General features: G+C 48.9%; 1 protein-coding gene across 4 annotated transcripts in view; it reads left to right on the top strand.

Moving 5' to 3' along the window:
- Positions 1-22208, top strand: part of Slco2b1 (solute carrier organic anion transporter family member 2B1) — a 48336-nt gene that overhangs the window by 13599 nt on the left and 12529 nt on the right. For all 4 annotated transcript variants that reach the window (XM_029479789.1, XM_021167884.1, XM_021167885.2 and 1 more), the window contains exons 2-7: positions 2905-3041; positions 4195-4332; positions 5721-5883; positions 8547-8780; positions 9090-9188; positions 11807-11997. In XM_029479789.1, coding sequence (XP_029335649.1) covers positions 2905-3041; positions 4195-4332; positions 5721-5883; positions 8547-8780; positions 9090-9188; positions 11807-11997 — 962 coding nt within the window. The remainder of the gene's footprint in view (positions 1-2904; positions 3042-4194; positions 4333-5720; positions 5884-8546; positions 8781-9089; positions 9189-11806; positions 11998-22208) is intronic.

Raw genomic sequence — 22208 nt, 5'->3', positions numbered from 1 at the left:
ACTCTGTAGACCAGGCTGGCCTCGAACTCAGAAATCCACCTGCCTCTGCCTCCCAAGTGCTGGCATTAAAGGTGTGCACCACCAGCGCCTGGCTTCCCCTCTTCAGTGATCTCAGCAGTCTCCTCCTCTTTCCCCTTCCCAGTGGTGCCCCTCCCACCTCCTCCCTGCCAGGTGTTGCTCTCCTCTGTTTCCTCTGGATGTTTGTGACCCAAAAGGAACTCCTCCCAAACACACGCACTTCCGTTTCCTCAAAAGTTTCCAGCTACTGTCTAGGCATTTCTCTGGAGAGTTATAAAAATGATAAATATGAACATAAAAAGATGCCCACCATCATAATCAAACCATCCATGACCCCATCACACCTACCTGGGTGGCCAGCACTGAAAAGGCTGCTCATAACTTATCAGAAAAGGTGTAGAGAGACTGGAATGTTATTGGTGGGCTTGGAAATGGCATATCTCTCCATGTTCCTTGAACAAGCCTGACAAGGGGAGGGAATGCAGTGCCCTTCTCCATTGGGCCTGCTCACACTTAGTCAATCACCCCATGTGGCATTGCCAGCATGCCCTAGGTCCAGGCCAACCAAATGACAGGGCTGGAGCTGAGCTTAGAAGAGTTGCAGCAAACAGTCAGATGGTTTCTCAAACAGTCAAACACAGATCTGTCATAGGACCCAGTGATTCCACTCCCAGATGTGTGCCCATGAGAACTGAGAGTGTATGTCCCATGAAAGGCTACAGTGACTGTTCACAATACTCCAAATGGCCCAAGTGTTTATCAGTTGATGAATATATATATACATCAACAAAATGTAATCTACCCTGCGTGACAGAGCGCCATCATCTGTACCAACGCATGAAGCATTGACAGAAGCTACAGTGTTGAGCACCCTTGGAAATATTATGGAATTTAAAACATTAGTTACAGGTGACCAACCACATAGTAGATCATTTCATCTATGTAACATGTCCAGAATAGAAAACCCACAACGCCAGGAAGTAAATTTGGGTTTCCAGAACCCTGCTAAGGAGGAATGAGAAATGACTTCTTAGTGCCAGGCTTCCTGCTGTGGAAAGGGGGAGTTTTGGAACTGGGCAGTGGTGATGGCTGTATATGAACATACAAAACCCAAAATGCACTTTACCCCTTGGCTCTGGATTGTGAGTTTTATGGCATGTGAATTATACCTTATCAGTCATTTCACTAGTTAGAGTCTGATACCTGATCATAAAACAACCTAAGGGAAGTTGTATTTGGGCTCATAGGTACAATCTATCACTATGGAGAAGATGTAGCCCAGTTACGTTGTATGTACAGTCGGCAGAGAGAGAGAGTCGAGTGCTGGTATACCTGTTGTCTATTGTATAGCCCTTTGTCTATTGTATTTAGTCAGAGACCACAGGCCAGCGGATGGTGCCACATCATGCTAAGTGGCCCTTCCTCAGTTAAACCCCTCTGGAACCTACCCTCAGACACACCCAAAGATATGTCTGCTAGGTGATTGTAAATCCCACTGAGTTGACAATCACAATTAACCATGATACGTGTTAATGGTTCTCAAGGCTGGGGGGATGGCTTTTAATGGTTAAGGGAGTGCCCTGTTCTTTTGGAAGACCTGAGTTCCATTCCCATCATCCACATCAGTGGCTCCCAAAGGTTTGGAGCCCCAGCCCCAGGAAATCCAGGGCCTCTGGCCTCTATGGACGTGTGGGCACACACCTACACACACACACATTTAAAAGTGATCTTTGGAGGACAAAGGGGCAGGGGGAGAGGACGCTGGAGAGATGGCTCAGTGATTAAGAGTATGCATTGCTCTTCCAAAGGTCCTGAGTTCAACTCCCGGCACCCACATGGCAACTCACAACTGTCCAATGCCATCTTCTGGTATGCAGATGTACATGCAGGCAAAGTACCCATATACATAAAATACATAAGTAAATAAATCGTAAAAAAAGAAATAGTCCTCAAGTTCCAAGGCACCTTGTGTGAGGAACACAAAACCTTGGCCTGTGGAGGTTCAGGGTCTCGGTTGCCCTCTTTGAGTTTTCTTCCCGGAATGGAGACAGAATCCACTGCCTCAGAAGTGTTTTTAGGTCTCCAGCAGGCCATGAAATGAGGGGAAACTGTAGCCTGTGGTGAGGGGGACATGGAACAATGGAGGAGGCTTCCCACAGGAAATGGAGGGGGTTGTGCAGGGGAAGCTCTGGTCTCCAGCTGAAAGGATGTTGTAGAGTACTGTAGGCGGTACTTCTGGGGTTTCCACTGAGAGCCAGAAGCAGGAGATCCCAGGAGATAGTAATGGATGTGTTGCTATAGTTACTATGTGAGAAAGCCAACATGGTACTGAGATCAGGGGTCCCAAACAGCTCTGCGTCTGTTTGTCCAGGCAAAGGTTCTGTGACATATATTCTGAGTTAGCTGTGTGCTTTGATGCATGGCTTGCAGACATGACTGCTTAGCTCTGTGGCTATGTACATGATGCTGTCCTATGAGGACAAGAGGTATCTGTCTGATAAAGGGAAAGCCTTTATCCCTTAGCTCGGGAGTCAACATTGACCCCCACCCCTAGTCTAAAGCCTACGGAAAGACCACACAGCTCATACTTAGTATGAGGGTGGTTGTCCCAGAGCTTGCTGTGGGGGAAAAGGGACTCTTTCTATCTCTTTCAGAAGTGTGTGCCTGGACAGAGCAAAGGTCTCCAGCAGGAATACATGGGTGGGACCCATGGTCTCACAGGAAAGGCCCTCCCAGGGGGTCTTATCAGAAAGGCTGATGAGACTGACTCTCAGTCCCCCATACTACCCAGGTCACAGTTTCTGGAAACAGTACACTGCACGGGTCAAGGGCTTTTATCTGGGATTTTATCTCATCACTGGGTTGGATGTCCCATTGGGCCCATAGGTGAGGGGCCCCGGATGCCAGACAGGAGCACCAAGACCACAATGGGCACAGAAGACATGCATGAAAGGAAAGTCAGTGTGGAGCCTCAGGACTCACATCAGGATGCACAGCCCCGCGGGATGTTCCACAACATCAAGGTATGTACAGGCAGGGCAGGGCAGGGCAGGGCAGGGCAGGGACCACCCAGCCCAGCTTGGTACCCCAGACCAAGTGTCTGCCTTCTCACTTCTTCTCTTTGAGGATGAGTTTGTGAGATGACTCAAGGAAGCTCTTAGCTTGGTTCTGGGCACAAAGAAGGCGACCAGGCTCTCCTTGCAGAGGTTGATAGTGTTAGCCTATAGATGATAGGGGGTGGGGGTGACTCCCTTGCTGCTCAATCCCTTGGAGAAATAGAGATAAACCCTGCAGTCCTAAACCTGTGTGAGCACTGAAGTTTTGACTTCACAACAAGGGCCCGAAAGACTCACCCAATAGATGTCAGACCCTGTGCAAGGTGCTGCACACGGGCTCTTCTCTGTTACAGCTTTAGTGAAAAGAATGAACTTACTAGATGAGTGTTCTCCTGCTGAGCCCCACCACAGCCCTCGAGGGATGACTCTCCTCAGTGATCCTAGGTGGGGCTCCTGCCCTTGTACTAATGAAGAAATCGAGGCTCCAAAGTACTAAGAAAATACGTTAAGCTCTGGCCTAAGTTCTCCTGGATTTTGCTTCCTAGAAGCAAGCTTTTCTTTCTCTAGGAGGTTTGCCAGCTTTTTCCGGGAAGGCTGGGTTGTTTGGGGTGAGGTGGGGTGGGACAGCTTGGGGAAGTCAGAAAAGGGAGTGTCCTCCTCCAGAGCATCCCCGTGAAGATGGGTGCGAGTGGGGAGGAGAGCCTTCTGGGGAAGAGGGTAGTGCTACAGAGCCGGGAGGAAAGTCCAACCCAACCCCTGAGGAGATCAGAGGGTCGGAAAGGCACTGATGCTCCTATTTTTAGTCAAGTGTGTCTCTGGGAGCACCCATGTCCCCAAGTTCTACCTCATTTTGTCAACCTGAGTGAGACTCCATGGGCTACTCCAATTAACTAACTCTTTCCCTCTCTCCCTCTCCCTCCCTTCCTCCATCCCTCCCTCCTCTCTTCCTCATCTCTTCTCTCCCTCTTGTTCTCTCCTCTCATATATCTGCCTTCCCTGACTCTGTTTACCCATTGTCTATCCCTTGCTCATCTTTCGGCCACGTTCTCCTCTCCCTCTGTCCCACATGACTTCTGATGGTGTCCGTTCACCTGCCACTATCACTGCCTCTCTCCTACAGTTCTTTGTCCTATGTCACAGTCTACTGCAGCTGACACAGCTCATGATCTCTGGCTACCTCAAGAGCTCCATCTCCACAGTGGAAAAGCGCTTTGGGCTGTCCAGCCAGATCTCGGGGCTGCTAGCTGCTTTCAATGAGGTACTGTTCCTAGCCCTCCTCAGGAGTGCGTGCTGAGCAGCAAGCCCTGCACACCAACCTCCACTCACCCCCTTTCGTATACCCATAAACATTTCCTCCCCAGGCCCACATGCAGCCCCCAACACTGCCTGCTCCCCAAATCTCTCATAGCTCTCCTCTTGCAGCATCCTGGCCCAGGCTGGAAGCCTAGAAAAGCCTCCTCATGTCCTGATCGTCCTAGTAGGAAAAAGGACCTAGCCATCATGCCCTTAGGAGACCTTTGCTAGAGAACAGGAGATATTTTCTAGTTTGCCAGAGTTGGGTAAACACCCACCCTCCTTGTGGCTCCTTTGTGTCTTGGATCCTGTAGCTATTGTCTGTCCCAGGAAGGAATCACAGAGAGTCACTTCTGTCCCTGAGAGAGGCTCCAGTTACCTGCAGGATACCCTTTGACTGACCTTGGAGTGACAAGAGGGAGGCGTGACACTGCAGTGGAGGTCTGGCCCCAGGATACCCAGGATCCACAGGTCCTCAGACAGGCAGGGAGAAGCTGAGCCGACGCATTCGGATTCAGTGGAAATCAGTTCTGCTGGGCCTCAGCCATCTCCCACCAGATGTTGTCTCTCTCAGAGATGGGAAGGCTCTTCTCTCTCAAGGCCCATCAGACTTCTGTCAAATACTTTTCCTTGGATAATGTGCCCACCAGCTGCACAGCATCCCATTCCCAGATGGTCTCAGCATAATGCTACTCTTAGATCTCACATGTGGGAAGGGAAGGTCAGTCCATTTAGTAAATGGGGAAAGTCCCTCTACCCCAGTCAATAGCCCTGCAAACCCTGTTGATATGGCCCACTCCCTTTGAGGACCCTGGAGCTCGCCCACTCCACCTGTAGCTCCTTGAGATTATGAGTCTAAAACTTGAAGTTCCAAGCCTTAACCCCCTGGTGTTAGACTGTATCTTTCATTCTCGAGGCCGTGAAGCTCTGAATCCCTTCCCTGATCATCCTCCTCCAAAGTGAACTTGACCAGCCAGCTTTATCCTTATTTTTCTCCTCTAAAAAGGCAACGAGGCCCTTCCCTTTCCTAGGAAGACACAAAATCTGCATGTTGTTGTCAGTTTTGTGTTCTGTTTGTTGTTGAGATAGGGCCTCACTACGTAGCCCAGGCTGGCCTTGACTTCCCAGCTATACCTTGGCCACACTCTTTGGAGTACTTGGATGGTAGGCATGCATGAGTCAACATGCCTGGCTTAGAATCTCCATTCCAAACACATCCAGATGGTTCTTATTCAAACCAGCCATCCCAGTGTACAAAAGGGCACACTGAAGGTAGCCAGCCACAGAGAGGATGGCAGCAGCCCTTGGGTTGAGGACTCTGGCGTGCCTTCATTCTCATTTCATCCTTTGCAGGTAGGGAATGTATCCTTGATCTTATTTGTGAGCTACTTCGGCAGCCGAGTGCACAGACCCCGGATGATCGGCTATGGGGGTCTCCTGGTGGCCACGGCAGGCCTGCTCATGGCACTCCCTCACTTCATCTCAGAGCCATACCGCTATGACCACGGCAGCTCCGGTAAGAGACTGGGCAGGAGATGACTGAGGGACTTCAATCCTGAGCATGGAGCCCATCCCCAAGTCTGCATCCAGGATGGGGATCACTGTCTAGAGTACCTGATTGTCCTCCCTAGCTCATCCCAGTCTCTCTGGTCCCAGTTCATGGTAGGAAAGGTAGCTGTAGGGCAGAGGTGAAATCTAGTCTTCTCTGGGCGAGGACCTGCTCATATGTCTCTGTGGAGTTTTGAGGTGGGAGAGAATTTATAGTACAGCCTGCTTTAGGGCCCGGCACACAGAGGCTTCTTGTGAGAAGTCTATAGAATAACATAAAGGCATCCTATGGTGCTTCCTGGATGCCAGGCATAGGTTGAAGCATTTTGTTTGTATTTGTGCATTTAATTCACACAAACATTCAAAACAGAGAAGCCAGGCTTGGTGGAACACTTGGGAGGCAGAAGCAGGAAGATAGGAAGTTCTAGGCTCTCCTTGGCTATACATTGAGCCAAGGATACATGAGACTCTGTCTCACAAAAGAAGGGGGAAAAAAGAACCAATGCTCGAATGAGTAAGATGGATATAGTAAATAAATAAATTAATTAATAATAATAATAATAATAATTTAAGAGGATTTTGTTGAAAGCCCAGTTGAAAAAGAAAGATGTCTCTTCGAACAAGCATCTTGAATATTCACTTTTCTTTCCTCTTGCATCCATCCATCCATCCATCCATCCATCCATCCATCCATCCATCCGTGGTTCATGAGAGACATCTACAATACTGCCTACTCTACACCCAACCCCTTAGGGCACTGAGCCTCCTCTCCAGGAGACTCCCAGCCCTGGAGAGGAGACAGACAGACAGACAGACAGACAGAAAGCTTAGCATGTGGGTTTTGTCTCTGAAGTGCTAAGACCTGGAGGGGAGACTGTGAAGCAGACATATTCTGGACCTTATAGATGGAGTGAATATGGCCATTCTACCTGACTGCATAGAAGATGGGGAGAGGAAGCCCCGGGTAGGGGATGAAGACAGATAGTTAGAAGGAGCTACCAAGGGCTAGAGGAAGTGCCATGGTGGCGGGGTGGGGGGGTGGGGGGAGGATAAACATTGCAGGGAGTGGGGTGTGGCACAAACAGGGTCCCCAAAAGTGACACAGTGTAGAGAGCATGAAGAAGGCAGAGAATCACGCTTGGTGGTTCATGCCTAACATTCTAGCACTCAGAAGGCAGAGAGGCATGTTGATGGCCACATGTTTGAGGTCATCTTGGGATACATAGTGAGTTCCAGGCTGCTCAGGCTACATTGTGAGCTCTTGTCTCTTACTTTAAAAAAAAAAATGCTGAGTGGGTTTCTAGAGCTGAGAGGACGGCTGTCACCAGGGAACCTTGGGATGCTGGGAAGAAGTACTTCCTCATGGCGTTTTGCCCAGAACTTCCACTTTAGCAGAGATTTTTCTGTGCAAGGTTTCACTTTGGCCTCCTGGCTGGTTCTGAGCTCTTCTCATGTGTGAGCCTCAGTGTTCACAAGATCAGCTCAAAGCGTACCATGACTCTAAGCTCCAAACGCTCTCCCTGCTCTGACAACCACAGCTTTCCTCAGTTTATCTCTTCTGCAGTACTGTGCATCTGTGTGACAGGTTAGGCCATCTGTAAGACCCTGGACCCAGGAATAGTAAAGGCAAATGTGATTGGTGTACTTAAATATCTACTGGGAACTAGAGAGGGACACCTCTCACCACTCTGTCAAGGACCTTATAGGGCAGAGGTTACCACTATGGCCTCAGGACCCTGAGGCCAAAGAGGGAGATGCAAGGCCAGGCCCATACCTAGACCTCATCCAGAACTGTTCTTCATTTGACCTTCTAATGCCTAGAGAACATCTGTTCTGGGAGACTCATTTGAGGGATGAGGACCAGAGAGGCAATGGTTACACAGAGGGACAGCCACTGAGGACAGTGGGACATTCGCTGATGACTTTGGCTGCATGGTTCTTTCCAATACCTGGGTGTGGCTCTCTTGGTTGACTTGGCACCTCTGGGTCCCTGCTGTCACCATGTTGGGGATAATAATAGAACAAGGGTCTCCTCGAGTTTGCTTACCAAATATTGGTCAAAGAGTAAATGTCTGGAGCTAAATTAAGAAAACACCCTTTTCTGCACTGTGTCCTGAACCAACACAGCTTCTTCCCCAAATGAATACCAAGAACACCAGAGCCCTCCATAGTCTGGGGTCTTCCTGTTCCTCCCAGCCCTGCCTATAGCCCTGGGATGCCCCTACTCTGTGACTTGCTATTTGGAACATCTCCTTCCATCTCTGTGCCCTTCTGAGGACCCAAGTTTGCTCTCCTGTGAACTCTTCCCCTCCTTTCTGGAAAAAATCTTATTTGTCATTCTCCACCCAGTTCAAATTCTACCTATGTTGGTCACTCCTGCTCCTCCACCCAAGAGTCACCACTGTTATGACCCTTCTGGATGCCCCTGCTCAGAAAGATGAGCTGTGGCAAGCTAAGAGCAGGAACTGTGTGGTCAGACTGTGGGGCTGAGCTGGTTGACATGTTTCTGGTCTGTGAACCCTAGGTTGGGGCAATCGAGTGACTTACATCCAAGCACTCAGAACATCTTCTTACATTTGGTGATTACTGTTCGTCTCAGCTATGGTGATAGCTCTTATCGTCTTCTCTCAGACAATAGGTCACTGGACTTTGAAGCATCCCTGTGCCTGCCCACAACTATGGCTCCAGCCTCTGTCCTGTCCAATGGCAGCTGTTCCAGTCACACAGAAGCCAAGCATCTGACTATGGTGGGGATCATGTTTGCAGCACAGACCCTGCTTGGCATCGGTGCTGTGCCCATACAGCCTTTTGGGATCTCCTACATTGACGACTTTGCCCACGATAGCAACTCACCCCTCTACATTGGTAAAGATGTTCTCTCCCCTTAAGCTCTGATAGTGGGGCCAAGCCCAATCAGGGGGAAGAGAGGCCTGGCAGGAGGATGAGGGAAAAAACCTAGAGAATCCTACAGAGAGCCCTGATGACTGTTCTTGCCATGAAAGATTGGGTAGTCAGAGACCCACTCGGGGAAGACAGAGACCCACTCAGGGCACAGACCTGCTGGGGGTAGGTGGTAGGGACCCACTAAGGTGTGCAGGAATCTACTGATGGTAGACAGAGGGATTCTGATGGCAGGTAGCATCTCAGTACCCTCACCAAGACTTTGAATTGCAGGGATCTTGTTTGGAATAACCACGATGGGGCCTGGCCTGGCCTATGGGCTGGGTAGCCTCATGCTACGCCTTTATGTGGACATTGACCGGATGCCAGAAGGTGAGCCTGTGCCGTGTTCATCATCCTCAGGGGTGCACATGCACACACTCTGTAACTGATCACTGCTCTTCCAGGAGGTCCCACACCAGGAACCCATATGGGAACCCTGTAGCAACACTGACCATAATGAGCCTTTTCCTTCAATCTCTAGGCCTCAGTTTCCTCACAACTGAGATCATCTCTATCCTCCTGTTCCCTGAGGCTGTCACAAGAATCTGGTGACGTATCAGAGATAAACTGTAAAGAGCCATCTTTTAAGGAGCTGTGCCCTTTGGCACCACCTGACCTTATTGCATACCCTCCCTCCCCAGACACACTGTTAAGGCACAGACACACTGTTGACAGATAATAAAATATGCCCTCTTAGTCTGTGGGGAGCACTGCCCTCAGGGGGATAGCCTTCTAAGACTAGGGCCATAGCACCTGAGAATCTAGAGCAGAGCCCAGTCAATCAGATCTCTCCTCATATCTCTCCCAGCTGAGACCTGACCTGGGGCCCTTTTAGCCAAGCAACTACCTTAGGATCCCAGAAGCCTCTGGGGGTCTCATTTGGGAAACTGTATTCTCAGAATCAACTAGAGGCCAGAGTGGGCCAAGGAGCCTGGCTAAACGTTGGTCTGAAGGTAGCCAGGAAGGTCTGTGGGGTCCAAGAGCCCTGGATCCCTGCATGTGCAGGGGGATGGAGGGTGGATGGTATCCTGTTAGAGCAGCTTACCGTGGCTCCTCAGCTGCCTGCTTGTCACACTCAGTGCCAGGCATGCCTTCGGCCCCCTACCACTCAGAAGTCCCGTCCCTCACTTGGAGATTTTTCTAGCAGGTCCTAGAAGCCACCAACAGCGCATGTGTGTCTGGGTGGTCATCCTCTAGCTTTCTCTCACGGGTTCCCTGAGCCAGGACAGGTCTGGGCAACCATCACGAATGGCAATACTGCCTGTCTCTCTTCCTTCTAGAACACTGGGCCCCAACACCAATGACCAAGGGGCTCTGGTAGCAGCCCCTTGATGCTCTGAGGGAAAGTCCCTGAGAGTTGGGGTAGCCTAGGTTTTCCAAGACACCTCCATTTGGAAGTATGTGTCTTCTATCTGTTGGCATCATCTTGGCACACAGGGTGGATGTTGCCTCTAAGCCATCTCCCAGGTCCATTTCTTCATGGGGGATTTGAAGGGTGGGTGGTTCCTATCTGCTGCAGGCATAGACTAGCATATGCTTGAAGAGGAGCTAGGCTCTCTCTAGTGTGGCATGGGGCCAAGGCAGACAACAAACAAAGAAAGCATTGAATACCATCAGTGGAGAAGCCACACCCGTCCATGATCTGGAACCACATTGTTAAGTGCCAGCTGTGCTCCCTAGCTCCTGCCCAGAGAAGCTCGGGACCCAGTGCCTGGAGAACAGACTGTGTGAACTGCTGCTGGCTGGTGCTACTGGGGACTTGTATTTTTATAAAGTACCTGTGATGCTGGGTGTTGTGTGACTTTTCCTGGAGAGAAGTGAGCAAATGTCTTTTCGCCCCAGATAGGGCAATGATGACAGACCAAAGAAACAATTCCATCTTAGGCAAGCTTGGTGAGCCAGTGAGTTTACTGGAGTTACTTTCAGGAGCATGGGGGATTCAAGGGCATCATTGAGAGTCCCACCACACTGTAAGTGACAGCACACAGAAGCTGCATCCCTAGAGCATCCTGCACAAGTTGCTGATAGTTCCATCAGAGAGGTTTCTCCTGCCCAAAATGTCTTACTGCTGTCGTAACCTTAGAGAGGGGCTCTGTGGACCTTGTGTCTCAGCCTCCTGATGTTTCAGTTCAGAGAAAGAGCTACCCAGCACAGAGAGACTCAGGGAAGGTGTCAGCTCTTCAGCCTTTCACTTTAGAAGCTTTATGAGCAGTTGAGCATCATGTTCTAGTTAAAATAGGTTAGGGACCAAACCCATTAAGATAGGACTTGTTAAAGGAACACATTTGTTAACCCCACAACTCTATGGTCATTTTAAGCAGGTCTTAGTAACTCTGAATGGTTCTGTTAAACAATCCCAGTTGTTTTAAACGTGGTCTAAAGACAACAGCAATCCCACCTTAGTTTGATTCAGTAATAATGCTTTGTCTAATGGTGGAAATGCAATGGAAATAGAAATGGGAGAGAAGGAACATGTGACTATAAAATGCACATCCCATGAAGTTCTTCTCCTGTCTGTCTTTCACAGATTTTGTTTGTGTTTTTGAGACAGGGTCTCCTGTAGCCCAGACTACAAACTCAGTGGTTAATTAGCCGAGGGTGACCTTGGATTTTTGATCCTATTACTTCCACTCCCCAGGTGCTCAAATTAGATATTTAATTTTTTAATTAACTTTACTTGTTTTAGCTATATATGTATAATGTTTACCGTTATATATATATTTTTTTCTGTAATTCTCCTAACAACCCTATGACATAGAAAACCTTAACTCCTGAAGCTACTAATATCTGTGTGTCACAGTGGAAGACACTAAGGCACAGAAACTAAGTAGCTGGCCTGAGGTTATAGGCATTCCTCCAGTACTCCGTCGGCCTCTTGGTTGAAGGTTCTCAGAGGCAGAGATGACAGACAGTCATGACACTAACATCATCATGGTTTTCTCTTCCAGGAGGCATCAACTTGACTCCAAAAGACCCCAGATGGGTGGGCGCCTGGTGGCTGGGCTTCCTCATCTCTTCAGGACTGGTGGTCCTGGCTTCCAGCCCCTACTTCTTCTTCCCCAGAGAGATGCCCAAGGAGAAACATGAGTTTCATTTCAGGCGGAAGGTCTTGGCAAGTGTGGCCTCGACTGCCAGCAAGGTAAGCACCCTCCATGTACCAGCCCTAACTCAGGCTCCAGAGCCACCATAATGCTTCCTAATGAGGCTTCATCATTCCTGAGCAAGCCCCACTGCCTCCTTCCAACAGGCACACACACGCTGAGACCATCATGGGGCCCTCCCATAACCCAGGAGCTGTGGGGCAGAGGGAGGATGGTATGATTTGCTCGAAATCGATGAACAAATCCAGGAGCCCTGGGGTGAGGACTCAGGCTTGCTGGGGTTCACGAACGTCGGCATCGGTCACTTAGAAATGTTGGGAATTCTGACTATGCTAGAAGATGCTAAGGAGTTGAGGCTGTAGAACTTGGGTGTAGGAAGAGTTCTGAGCTAGACATGAGGACACTGGCAAGTACAGAGAAGACAGCCAAGGGATGCTGAGTGCAAACGACCTCAGCTTAGGGTTCCACAGCAGACATGAGGCTGGCCTTGCCAGGCGCAGTGATAGGGCCGAGTACGCATAGAGTACTCTGAGCCAGGATGGTGGGAGATTTTGCCCAAGGTCACATGACTAAAGAGACCAGGAACCATGAACCACAAAGCAGGATAGATGATTATAGCTAAGAATTTACCAAAATATGAAGCCCAAAAGACAGTAAGTTGCTTCCAAATTGAAAAAAAAAAGACAAACAACAAACTTATTTATTATTATTATTATCACCATCACCACCACCACCACCACCATCATCATCATCATCATCATTACTGGGATCTAAACCTCTCAGACCTTTCACATGCAGTGGCAAGGGCTCTACCACTAAGATATGTATGTCTGACCCTGGAAATGAGTCTGAAAAGTCTATTTTGACAACATAATTTCAATTTCACTCATAATTTCAATTCAATTGCCACTTTGACCGGGTACAAACTTGACTACATTATGAAGCCTTGTCCATTTTCTCTTTTCCCAAGTATGTGAGCTGCTTGTTAAGACCTCAGCTTTAAAGTTAAGTAAGGTGCTTATTGCTAAGTAATTCTAATTGCAAAAGAATAATTTATTTTAAAAAAAATCTTGCCAGATGTTCTTGCAGTGGCCTGGTACTTCTAGGCACGTTTATTGAAGTGCGGAAGAGGGCTTCCTTCTTAGAACAAGAAAGTTTAACCCAGCAAGTAGACCTGAAAAGGTCATTTCTTTTTTGTCATTTTTTTTTTAAATAGAGGGTCAATTTATTAGAATATGAGTTCAAGTCCGTCTAAGCTCCAGGACCATCTGTTCTACTGAGCCTTGTCAGCTACCTCAACCTAGGGCCAAAGACACCCCAGGTTGGGATTCTGGCCAGCAGGGGCCAGAACCACAAAACCTTTGCTGGCTTCAAGACCCAAAGGTATGCTTGGAAGGACAGGAAGCAAGGACTTTTCACCTGCTTTACCAGGTGGACTGGACCAGGAAGAGCATGGAGAGAGAGGCCACTGAGGCCTTCTTGGCCATGCTGGGGGGCAGGCAGCAGAGCACTTGGGAGCAGCCAATGGGATAGGCACCGGCTCTGCTGCCCTGGGGCAGGACTTGCCCAGGAGTGATGCTTATTCAGCAATGGTGGTTCCCAGAGACAGCGGGTGACTGGGCTGACAGTGCCTGTGATCGCTCTGGAGGCAGGGGGCGGGCTTGGAATCTCAGTTCTGCCTAGCTTGGGCCAAGATTCAAATTCCCAGAACCTGAAGTGGAGTCCTTGGAAACAGGAGTGTCACTTAGGAGGACAAGAGTCTGTGTGTCTGGGGACAGATACTCTGCGTTGGGCTCTATATTTGGAAAGAGAACAAAAGGCGTGGGTAGCTGTCCACTGGACTGGGTAACAGGTCAGCCATGTGCCTCCGCAGCAAGTCACTTCCCTATGCTTGCTGCTGTGTGTGGCACATATAAGGTACAGAGGTCAGATTCCTGGAGCACTACACAATTACCTTGGGTTCTGAGAATGTGCAGTCCTGGCTGCCGTGGTTCCTGGAGTCGGCTTTTGAGAACTATGTGCCATGAAGCCTTGTGACACTGGTTCTGATTGTGTGCCTGTCTGGCTGTCTGCATCTACCTTGTCAGATGTGGAGTTCTGGGAGGAGGGGAGCTGAGAGGTTCTTAAGAAAAGATTGAAGGCTGAGAACATGCTGATCCGCTTCCAGCAGCTCTTGGGCAATAAATATTGATGTGGGAGGAATTGATCCTCCGCCTCCGCCTCTGCCTCCGCCTCCGCCTCTGCCACTGCCTCCACCTCCGCCTCCTCAAGGCTTCCAGGACCAGCCAGGCCGCTTGCAGTAGGGTTGGCTGGCCTGGCCCACTAGAGTCACTAGTGAAGAGCCTGGAGAAGTGGTCCCACTGGGTGATATTGGCTGCTACATGCTGCATGTGTCTCTCCTGCACAGAGTGGGATGGGTAAGTAAGAAACAGTCAAAGCCAGTCAGTTTGGGAAATCTTTTCAAACATCTCCCAGACTTAGGGCCCAGGAACCCCCTAAGTACCCTAGAAGTAAATGCAGCCATTAAAGTCAATCTCTACAAGCCAAAAGATTGTAGCACATAAAATAAGGCTTGTCTGATCATGAGTGGGTCTGGCCAATGTATCTAATGTGTGGGCAGCAGATTTGACAAGAACAGCCAGCTCTGCATATTGAGGCTGTGTCCTCTAACTTGCTCCATGCTGCTATGTTGTTTGTTCAGGAGAGTTGAAGAAGACATCCCACACACCCTGCCTTAAGGAGTGAAGGAAGCCAGGTGTGAGGAGACATGGGTGCCTGAATGGTGGCTCAGCTATGAGGCCTCTTCAGGGTCTCTTAAGGGCTCTCTGACAGATCATTTCTGGGTGCATTGCCCCTTGGGTGGTGGGGTGCCCCACCCGGTACTTCTCCAGTGTTCACTGGCTCCTCTGAGAACCTGTTCTTAGAGCTGAGCCAGGAGATGGAAGAGGCCTGGCCACCTGCTTCCTAACAGGCCTTTTGCCTCTTGCATCAAGCATGCTGGCCATGGCCAGCCTCTGAGAGCCAGTGGGCACCATGGTCTTCTGTTGGCTCTGTTACTCCTAGAATAATTCCAATTCGCCATAGGTCTTGCCTTAGTGCTCTGCTTCTTTGTGTTTGTTGTTGACTGGGCAGAGTTTAATTCTTTAGACACTTGGGCCTCAATCTGGGCTAGCCTAGGATTTACTATGTAGCTCAGGCTGATCTCAAATTCATGGCGATCCTCCTGCCTCACCCTCCCAAGTGCTGGACTGACAAGTATGAGCTATGGCACCTAGCTAAAGTTCAAATCGATGGGTATTTTTAAGTACTTCTTTTCTAGAATCAGAGGAGTGTGTGTGTGTGTGTGTGTGTGTGTGTGTGTGTGTGTGGTGCCTATGTATGTATTTGTGTGCCTCTGCATGTGTGTTCTTATCTATGTGGCCTATGAAAGCATGTATGTGTTTGTGCCTGCACATGTATGTGCACATGAACATCTGTGTGTGCCTGTGCAATCGTGTGTGTGTGTGTGTGTGTGTGTGTGTGAGCACTAGCAAGTATGTTTGGGGGGAGATATGCAGATATAGGCACATGTGTATATACATGCTGTTGGAGGCCAGAGGACAGCCTAGGGTGTTTTTCCTTGGTTTTTGAGACAGAATCTCTGTAGCTAGGGGACCTGGCCAGAGAGACCTAGGTACCTACCTACCCCCACCTTCTGTGTACTGGAACTACAAGTGTGTGCCACTATACCCAGCATTTTTACATGGATTTGGGGATCAAACCAAGGTCTTTACATTTGCATTGCAAGCACGTCACTAACTGAGATCTCTCTCCAGGCCCATGTCAGAAATAGTCTTCGAGTCCCAAAATCCACTTCTCTCTGTCTCTTTGTCTGCCTCCATGCCTCTGTCTCTATTTCTCTCTTTCTCTGTCCCTCTCTCTGTCTCTGAGACAAGGTCTCACTATGTAGCCTTGGCTAGCCTAGAGCTCACTATGTATTCCAGGCTAGCCTCAAACTCATAGAGAATTGAGCAAATCTTTTATCCCATTGAGTGCTGGGATTAAAGATATGCACCACCACCTCTGAGCAAAATTCACATGTTTAAGTGACCATAATTTGGCTAAGAGCCTGTGAGTCCATGACACTGGCTGTCTTGGTCATTGACCTCAATGTACTTCTTTGGGACAATAGCCAAGGATGCAGGGCAGGAGCAGAATTCCTTAAAGCCCAAAACTTAGAGCTAGCCTACTAGCATGTGCCCATATTCCCCCTGGGACTTCTGGGTCCCTGCTGTAGCCTCTTAGTGAGACAGAATCTACATGGTGACACTGGCTTTCCTTGTCATCTGTGTCTCCTCCTTGTGGGCTCTCCTCTAGAAGCCCCCTTGTGTATCCCTTCCCAGCCTGGCAGTGTAGGGCTGAGACTCCAGCCTCACATTCCCTCTAAGCTTCGAGACTTGAGTGATCATGCAATCCCTTCTCCATCCCACAGGATGAGGTACTGGGTGGGGCCTATAGAGGGGCCCAAAAGTGTCCAGGGTATGGTGGCCCTGCATCTGTCTTTATGAGGCCAGTCTCTGACCCAAAAGGTCAAATAAGAATCTCTCTTTCCCATACCAGAGCTAGAATTCCTTTTGGGGTATACTTGAGTGTACTTCAAACTATACCCCATAGAACACCAGGAATGACAGCATGAGGTGAATGAAGAAGTCTCTCTCTCTCTCTCTCTCTCTCTCTCTCTCTCTCTCCCTCCCTCCCTCCCTCCCTCCCTCCCTCCTCCCCTCTCTGCAATTCCACTTTGGTGTTTTTATAGCAGCATATTTGTTTCTGTTTGTTCAGTGCTGGATTCTGGTCTCATGCACACTTAGCAAGTGTTGTAACTCTGAGGGTGTAACATCCTTGAATCAGACATCATGATGGGATTTCAAATTGGCTAAAGGTCTCTGTTGCTAAGAAACAGCTGGTCTAGACATACCACAGCTAGGCAGAGAAAAAGACTGAGGTTAACAAAAAGATGGAATTAGTTAGGACATCTCATGTTTGTCATCCAGGCACTTGGGAAGCAGAGGCAGGAGAATGACCACAAGTTTAATGCCATCCTGGGCAATTTAGTGAATCGCAGTTCTTGCTGGGCTATAGAAGTAAGACTGTCTCAAAATAGACACAGATTCACCTACACACACACACACACACACACATATTCACACTAAACCACAGAGAAGGGAAAGGGAAAGACAGAGGGAAAGTGTGTGTGTGTGTGTGTGTGAGAGAGAGAGAGAGAGAGAGAGAGAGAGAGAGAGAGAGAGACTAGCTCTCACATGGTATTCATCCATTCACCTGCTAATGACTGTTGTGAGACACTTAGGTTGACTGTGAATCTCGGTAATTGTGAGTAATGCTTCAGTGAACACGGGCACTCAGCTTTCTCTAGCACTAGACATTGTTGATTCTCCTGCCACTTTACTTTTGTGATTCTAGGAATTAAATCCAGGACTGTCCACGCTAGGCACGCACTGTACCTCTTGGCTAGATCTCCAGCCTTATCTTTGCCTTCTTTTTCTTTTTGAGACAAGGCTCTGTGTATTCCTGGCTCTTTATACAGCCAAAGAGGACTGTGAACTCCTGATCCTCCTACCCCAACTTGCTGTGTGCTGGAAATACAGGCATGAGCCACTGCACCCATTTTATGTGTAGTTGGGCTTGAACTCAGGACTTCATGAATGGTCTGCAAGTTCTATATTAACTGTGCTACATCTCCAGCCCTGTTTTCAGTTTTTTGTGAAGCACCTCCATACTTTTTGACTTAATGACTACATGAATTTACATTTCCACCAGTGGGGTACAAGGGTTCCCTCTCCTGCACAGCCTTGCCAGCATTTGCTGCCTTTCATTTTCTTTCCACCAGCCATTCAGACTGGAGTGAGGCAACTGACCACTGTGTTTCTTATTTGTTCTTCAAAGTCTTCCTTCCATTATATCCTGGAGAGAGTTATAGGCAGCAATCACCAAAGCCAGGTCTGGTGCTAAGTAACATAGGAGGAGTTAAGTTAGAGTGTATTATGTTCTTCCTGTCCCTCTGCTGGGCCCTATGTGTGTATTATCTCATTTAACCCCTACTGCCTGTGTGGCAGATACAATTCCTATGTTCTCTTTGTCGCTGAGGGATTTGAGTTACAGGGATTGAATAGCATCGTCACATGGTTTATAAATGCCACTGAGGCTCAGTTCCAGGAAAACCCACTCCCCAGGCACTCTCTCAACTAATCAGTCAGAGATCTAGGGAAGGACAAATGAGGCAGCTCGTCTGCCTCAGCACTTCTGATGGTCTGCTGCAGGACCCCTCACCAGAAGACGCCGCAGGCCAAGATGCCCTGGCTCTCTGCTCCAGCCCTCTGCCCTGCCTCCTTAGATGGCCACCATCTCTCAGAGATCTGGTGTCTGTGACTACTCTGTGATGACACAGGGGAGGAACTGAGAGCTGGCAAGGAGTCCCTTACACGCTGGCAGCCTAGCTCTGGCTTCATAGACTGGGACCCAGCTCCAGGGTGAAGCTGTCTAGGACCTCAACTGTGCCCAAAGATAGCTTCAGGATGGCTAGAGGCCCACAGCAAGGTCGTGTTCACAGCATGCATGTCCTGTGGGCTTGCAGATGTCAGCACCAAGCCCCCTGAGAGAGGAAGTTCTATCAGGCTTGCTGACCTGGTCAAACCACAGACCAGATGGGCCACCCAAGCCCTGCTTTGAGCAGCACTGTGCTTCCTGCCTGAAGAACCCACTATTAGTCAGCGGTCCTCAAAACAGATGAGGATCAAAAGGTAGAAACAAATTGGGGCATAGGAACCTAGGACAGAGAGGACTCTTGACACACAGAATAAAGTCTCCATCCCTTCATCTGACCATAGACCACCAAGGCCTGGTCACAGTCTGTCAATCGTCCCCAGTTGCTTCCCCAGGGAGTACTGGCTGCAGTCAGATTGCAGTAGCGCCCACAGTATGTCCCTGATGCTGTGCCCTGCTCCATCCTCTCCTTCCCAGCCACACTCCTCTCCAAACAGACACCCTCTCCCCCCACTATCTCTCCTCTCCTGTCCCCAAACCCTGTGTCCTCTTTCACAACATGCCAGGGTACCAAGGAACCAGAGAGTGATAGTCTGGTCTATCATGGAGGCATTCTCCACTTGGTGTTGTCCCCGACAAACAAGTGCAGTGAGACCGCACCTGAACTGAAACGCCAGGGCAGATGTGAAAGTACACTAAACGTGACAGCGAAGTACATGCAAGGGGCAGGTCACACTGTGGCCAGGACATGAAGTTCACCAGAGTCCGCTTGCTCTCAAGGGCGAGACTGCCCCTCCCTGGAGGAAAATGTGAGGAAGTTGTCAGTCTGTCCGTCTGTAACTTCCAGCTTCTCCTACCTTCTTCTACTCCTCTCCTCTTTGCCTCAACTGTCCAGGCCCTTACCCTGGCCACTGTGGCCAGGGCTAAGAAAGAAAAAGTGCCTTGGTCTATGACAGCATATCTAAAAAGAGGTATCAGCCAAGTCGTGTGTGTGAGGCTAAATCTCTAGTAGCTACACTCAAAAGTCAATTAAATTTATTTTAATGATAAATTTAGATGGGGCAAAATGTCACAGGTTTTAATTCCCAGCACTTGAGAGGCAGGAGGATTAAGAGTTTGGAGTCAGGTGTGTGTGATAACTCATGTCTGTAATCCCAGCACTCTGGCAGCTGAGGCAGGAGGATAACCATGGGTTTAAGGCATGATAAACTCTAGGCCAGCCTGAGCTACACAGTGAGATTCTGTTTCAGAAATTTTAAAAAGGAGTAGGAGGTCATCTTCAGTCAGCCTGGACCACGTGAGACCTGTCTCATAAAAAGAAAAAGAAACAAAATCCAATTTGGGAATATAATACTATCAATGTTTATTATTATACTTGTGACATATTTTAGTTGGACTAGCCATACTTTAAGTGTTTAGTCACGACATGTGACTGGTGGCTGCTGCATTAGATAATGTGGCTCTGGCAGGCATGTCGAACTTATAGCCCAAAGGCCACCCTAACTCTGGATAGCTTCGAATGCAAACAACACAAATCCTGGGGTCTCAGTTGTACCACGTGTTGTACCACACAGTGTGGTGCACACCCTCAGCATAGTTGCTCACGTGTGAAGAAGCACAGCACTCCCCACCCACTGCCCTTTGCTGGTCCTGAGGAGGATAGCACACACTCACACATGTGCGGCCCTGAGCCCACACATCCCAGGCCCCTCATCTTCTGGCATCTCACTCAGTTCTCCTAGCCCCTGGGGAACTCCGTCATTTTACTGCCCGACTCTGAAGCATCCTGGTCTGAGGACTGCCTCCTACAATGACAGCATCTCCTCCTGCTCTTCTTGTTTGTCTTCCAAGAGCTTGGTGTCGGCTGCAGTAGCTGCTCAGAGCCATCTCCAGTTCTTCCTTCAGTGCAGATTTATCAGATATGATTTTGCTTCATGCTCCTGTAATGAGCACTGCAGCTCAGAGACTGAGATAAACACAATGCCTGCTTATGCAGAACCCTGGACAGCAGTGAACAAGACAGACCAGAAAAAGGTTGACTCAGACCCATGTGTTTGTAAAACAGTATTTTATTTCATTTCTAGACAAATCTATTTAATTCCTATTCTGAATTTCCAATCTCCCAAGTGATTCCAAAAGTCCACCTTATTCTTTCTTAAGGCTCCCCCACCAAGGTAAAAAGATTCCTGCTATACATTGTGATCATGTATCAGAGGGCCCGGCTCTACCTACAAGGCCAACCCTGGTCACTAGGGCCCATGTGGTTCCCCTTGGCATGCCTGAGACAGAGGCATCCTGGTATGGCCAGAAGTTTGAGAAGCCTGCATCTTTGTGTCAGGTCTCTGAGGTACATGGCTCTCTGCTACTGACAGAAGCTAAAGGCTGCTTACTGCCTGCCTCAGACTCATTCCCTGCCACAGTCTCTTGTCTGTTTTTTCCCCATTAATGCTTTCTGCCCTGTCACCACCCCACTTCAGGCCAGGAAACCCAAAGCTGTGCCCAGCTAAAATGTAGGGAGTTGGAAAGGCAAAGCCCAAGGGAGATGGCATGCCTGGATTAATATCTGAATGAATTGCCTGCCGAGACAGGTCAGGCTTTGGCAGCCAGTGCAGGGAGCAAGACACGGGGAGCTGGGACAAGGATTCTGTGTTAGAAGTGCCATGTGGGGTTCTGAAATGGGGAAACTGAGATGGGAAGCTGGGCACAGTGGCTCAGGCCTGTGATCTTAGCACTTGGAAGGTCAGCGTGGTAATAAGAGGTAAGACCCTGTCTCAAAAGGAAGAAAAGATAAACAAGTTGAGAAAGAGGTATCTATAGCAACCACTGACACTCCTACTCTCTCTGTCCACATGGTTCCTGAGAACTGGCTAATCCTTACAATGGTCCAAAGGCTTTTCCCCTGAAGTTGCCAGCTGCTGACTCTGACCTCAGGCTGCATAGAAAAATGCAATGACATCAGACCCCCAGGCACTTAGCATCTTAGGTAATAAAAGTGGCTAAGATGTTGCTAAAGGTGATGGTGATATTGATGATGCATGAGAGTGGTGGTGGATCGATAACTTTGGTGATCTGCTCCAATTTACTTTCCTGTTGCTGTGATAAACACCTCAAACAAAAGCTACTTGGAGAGGTAAGGGTTGGCTCACAGTCCATCCTTAAGGGAAGTCAGGGTAGAAAACTCAAAGAGCTCAGTTCCAACAGGAAAACTTCCTGAAGTGATGTCATGGAGGAATGCTGCTTGTGGGGCTTGCCTCCAGCCTCATGTTCAACTACTTTCTTATGCAGCGCAGGCTCACATGCCTAGGCATAGTCCCACCCACAGTGGGCTGGGCCCTCCTACATCAATTGGCAATCAAGAAAATACCCACAGACATGCCCATAGGCCAATGAGATGGAGGCATTTCTTCAGCTGAAATCCCCAGGTGTGTCAAGTCGATAACCAAGATGAGTCATCACATAGTGTCAGTGATACTGATAATGATGTCAGCAACGGAAGTATTGTTGGTGACTGCATTGGTGGTGAAGGACTGTGAGTTGATGTCCCTTTGGGTGACCGTTAGTCATTTGGTGACACAGATGAGGTTGGGACATTAATAAAGATGATTATGTTAAAGATAAGAGTGATGATATTACAATCACAGCGTTAGCAATGATACTGAAGACGCAAGTAACAGTGATAATAACAGAGGTATCCTGTGGCTAGGACAAAGGC

This window comes from Mus caroli, chromosome 7 (assembly GCF_900094665.2).
Source record: "Mus caroli chromosome 7, CAROLI_EIJ_v1.1, whole genome shotgun sequence".
In the NCBI taxonomy this organism is placed as follows: Eukaryota; Metazoa; Chordata; class Mammalia; order Rodentia; family Muridae; genus Mus; species Mus caroli.
Note: the sequence above shows the minus strand (reverse complement) of the source record. Positions and strands in the feature narration are given on the sequence as shown.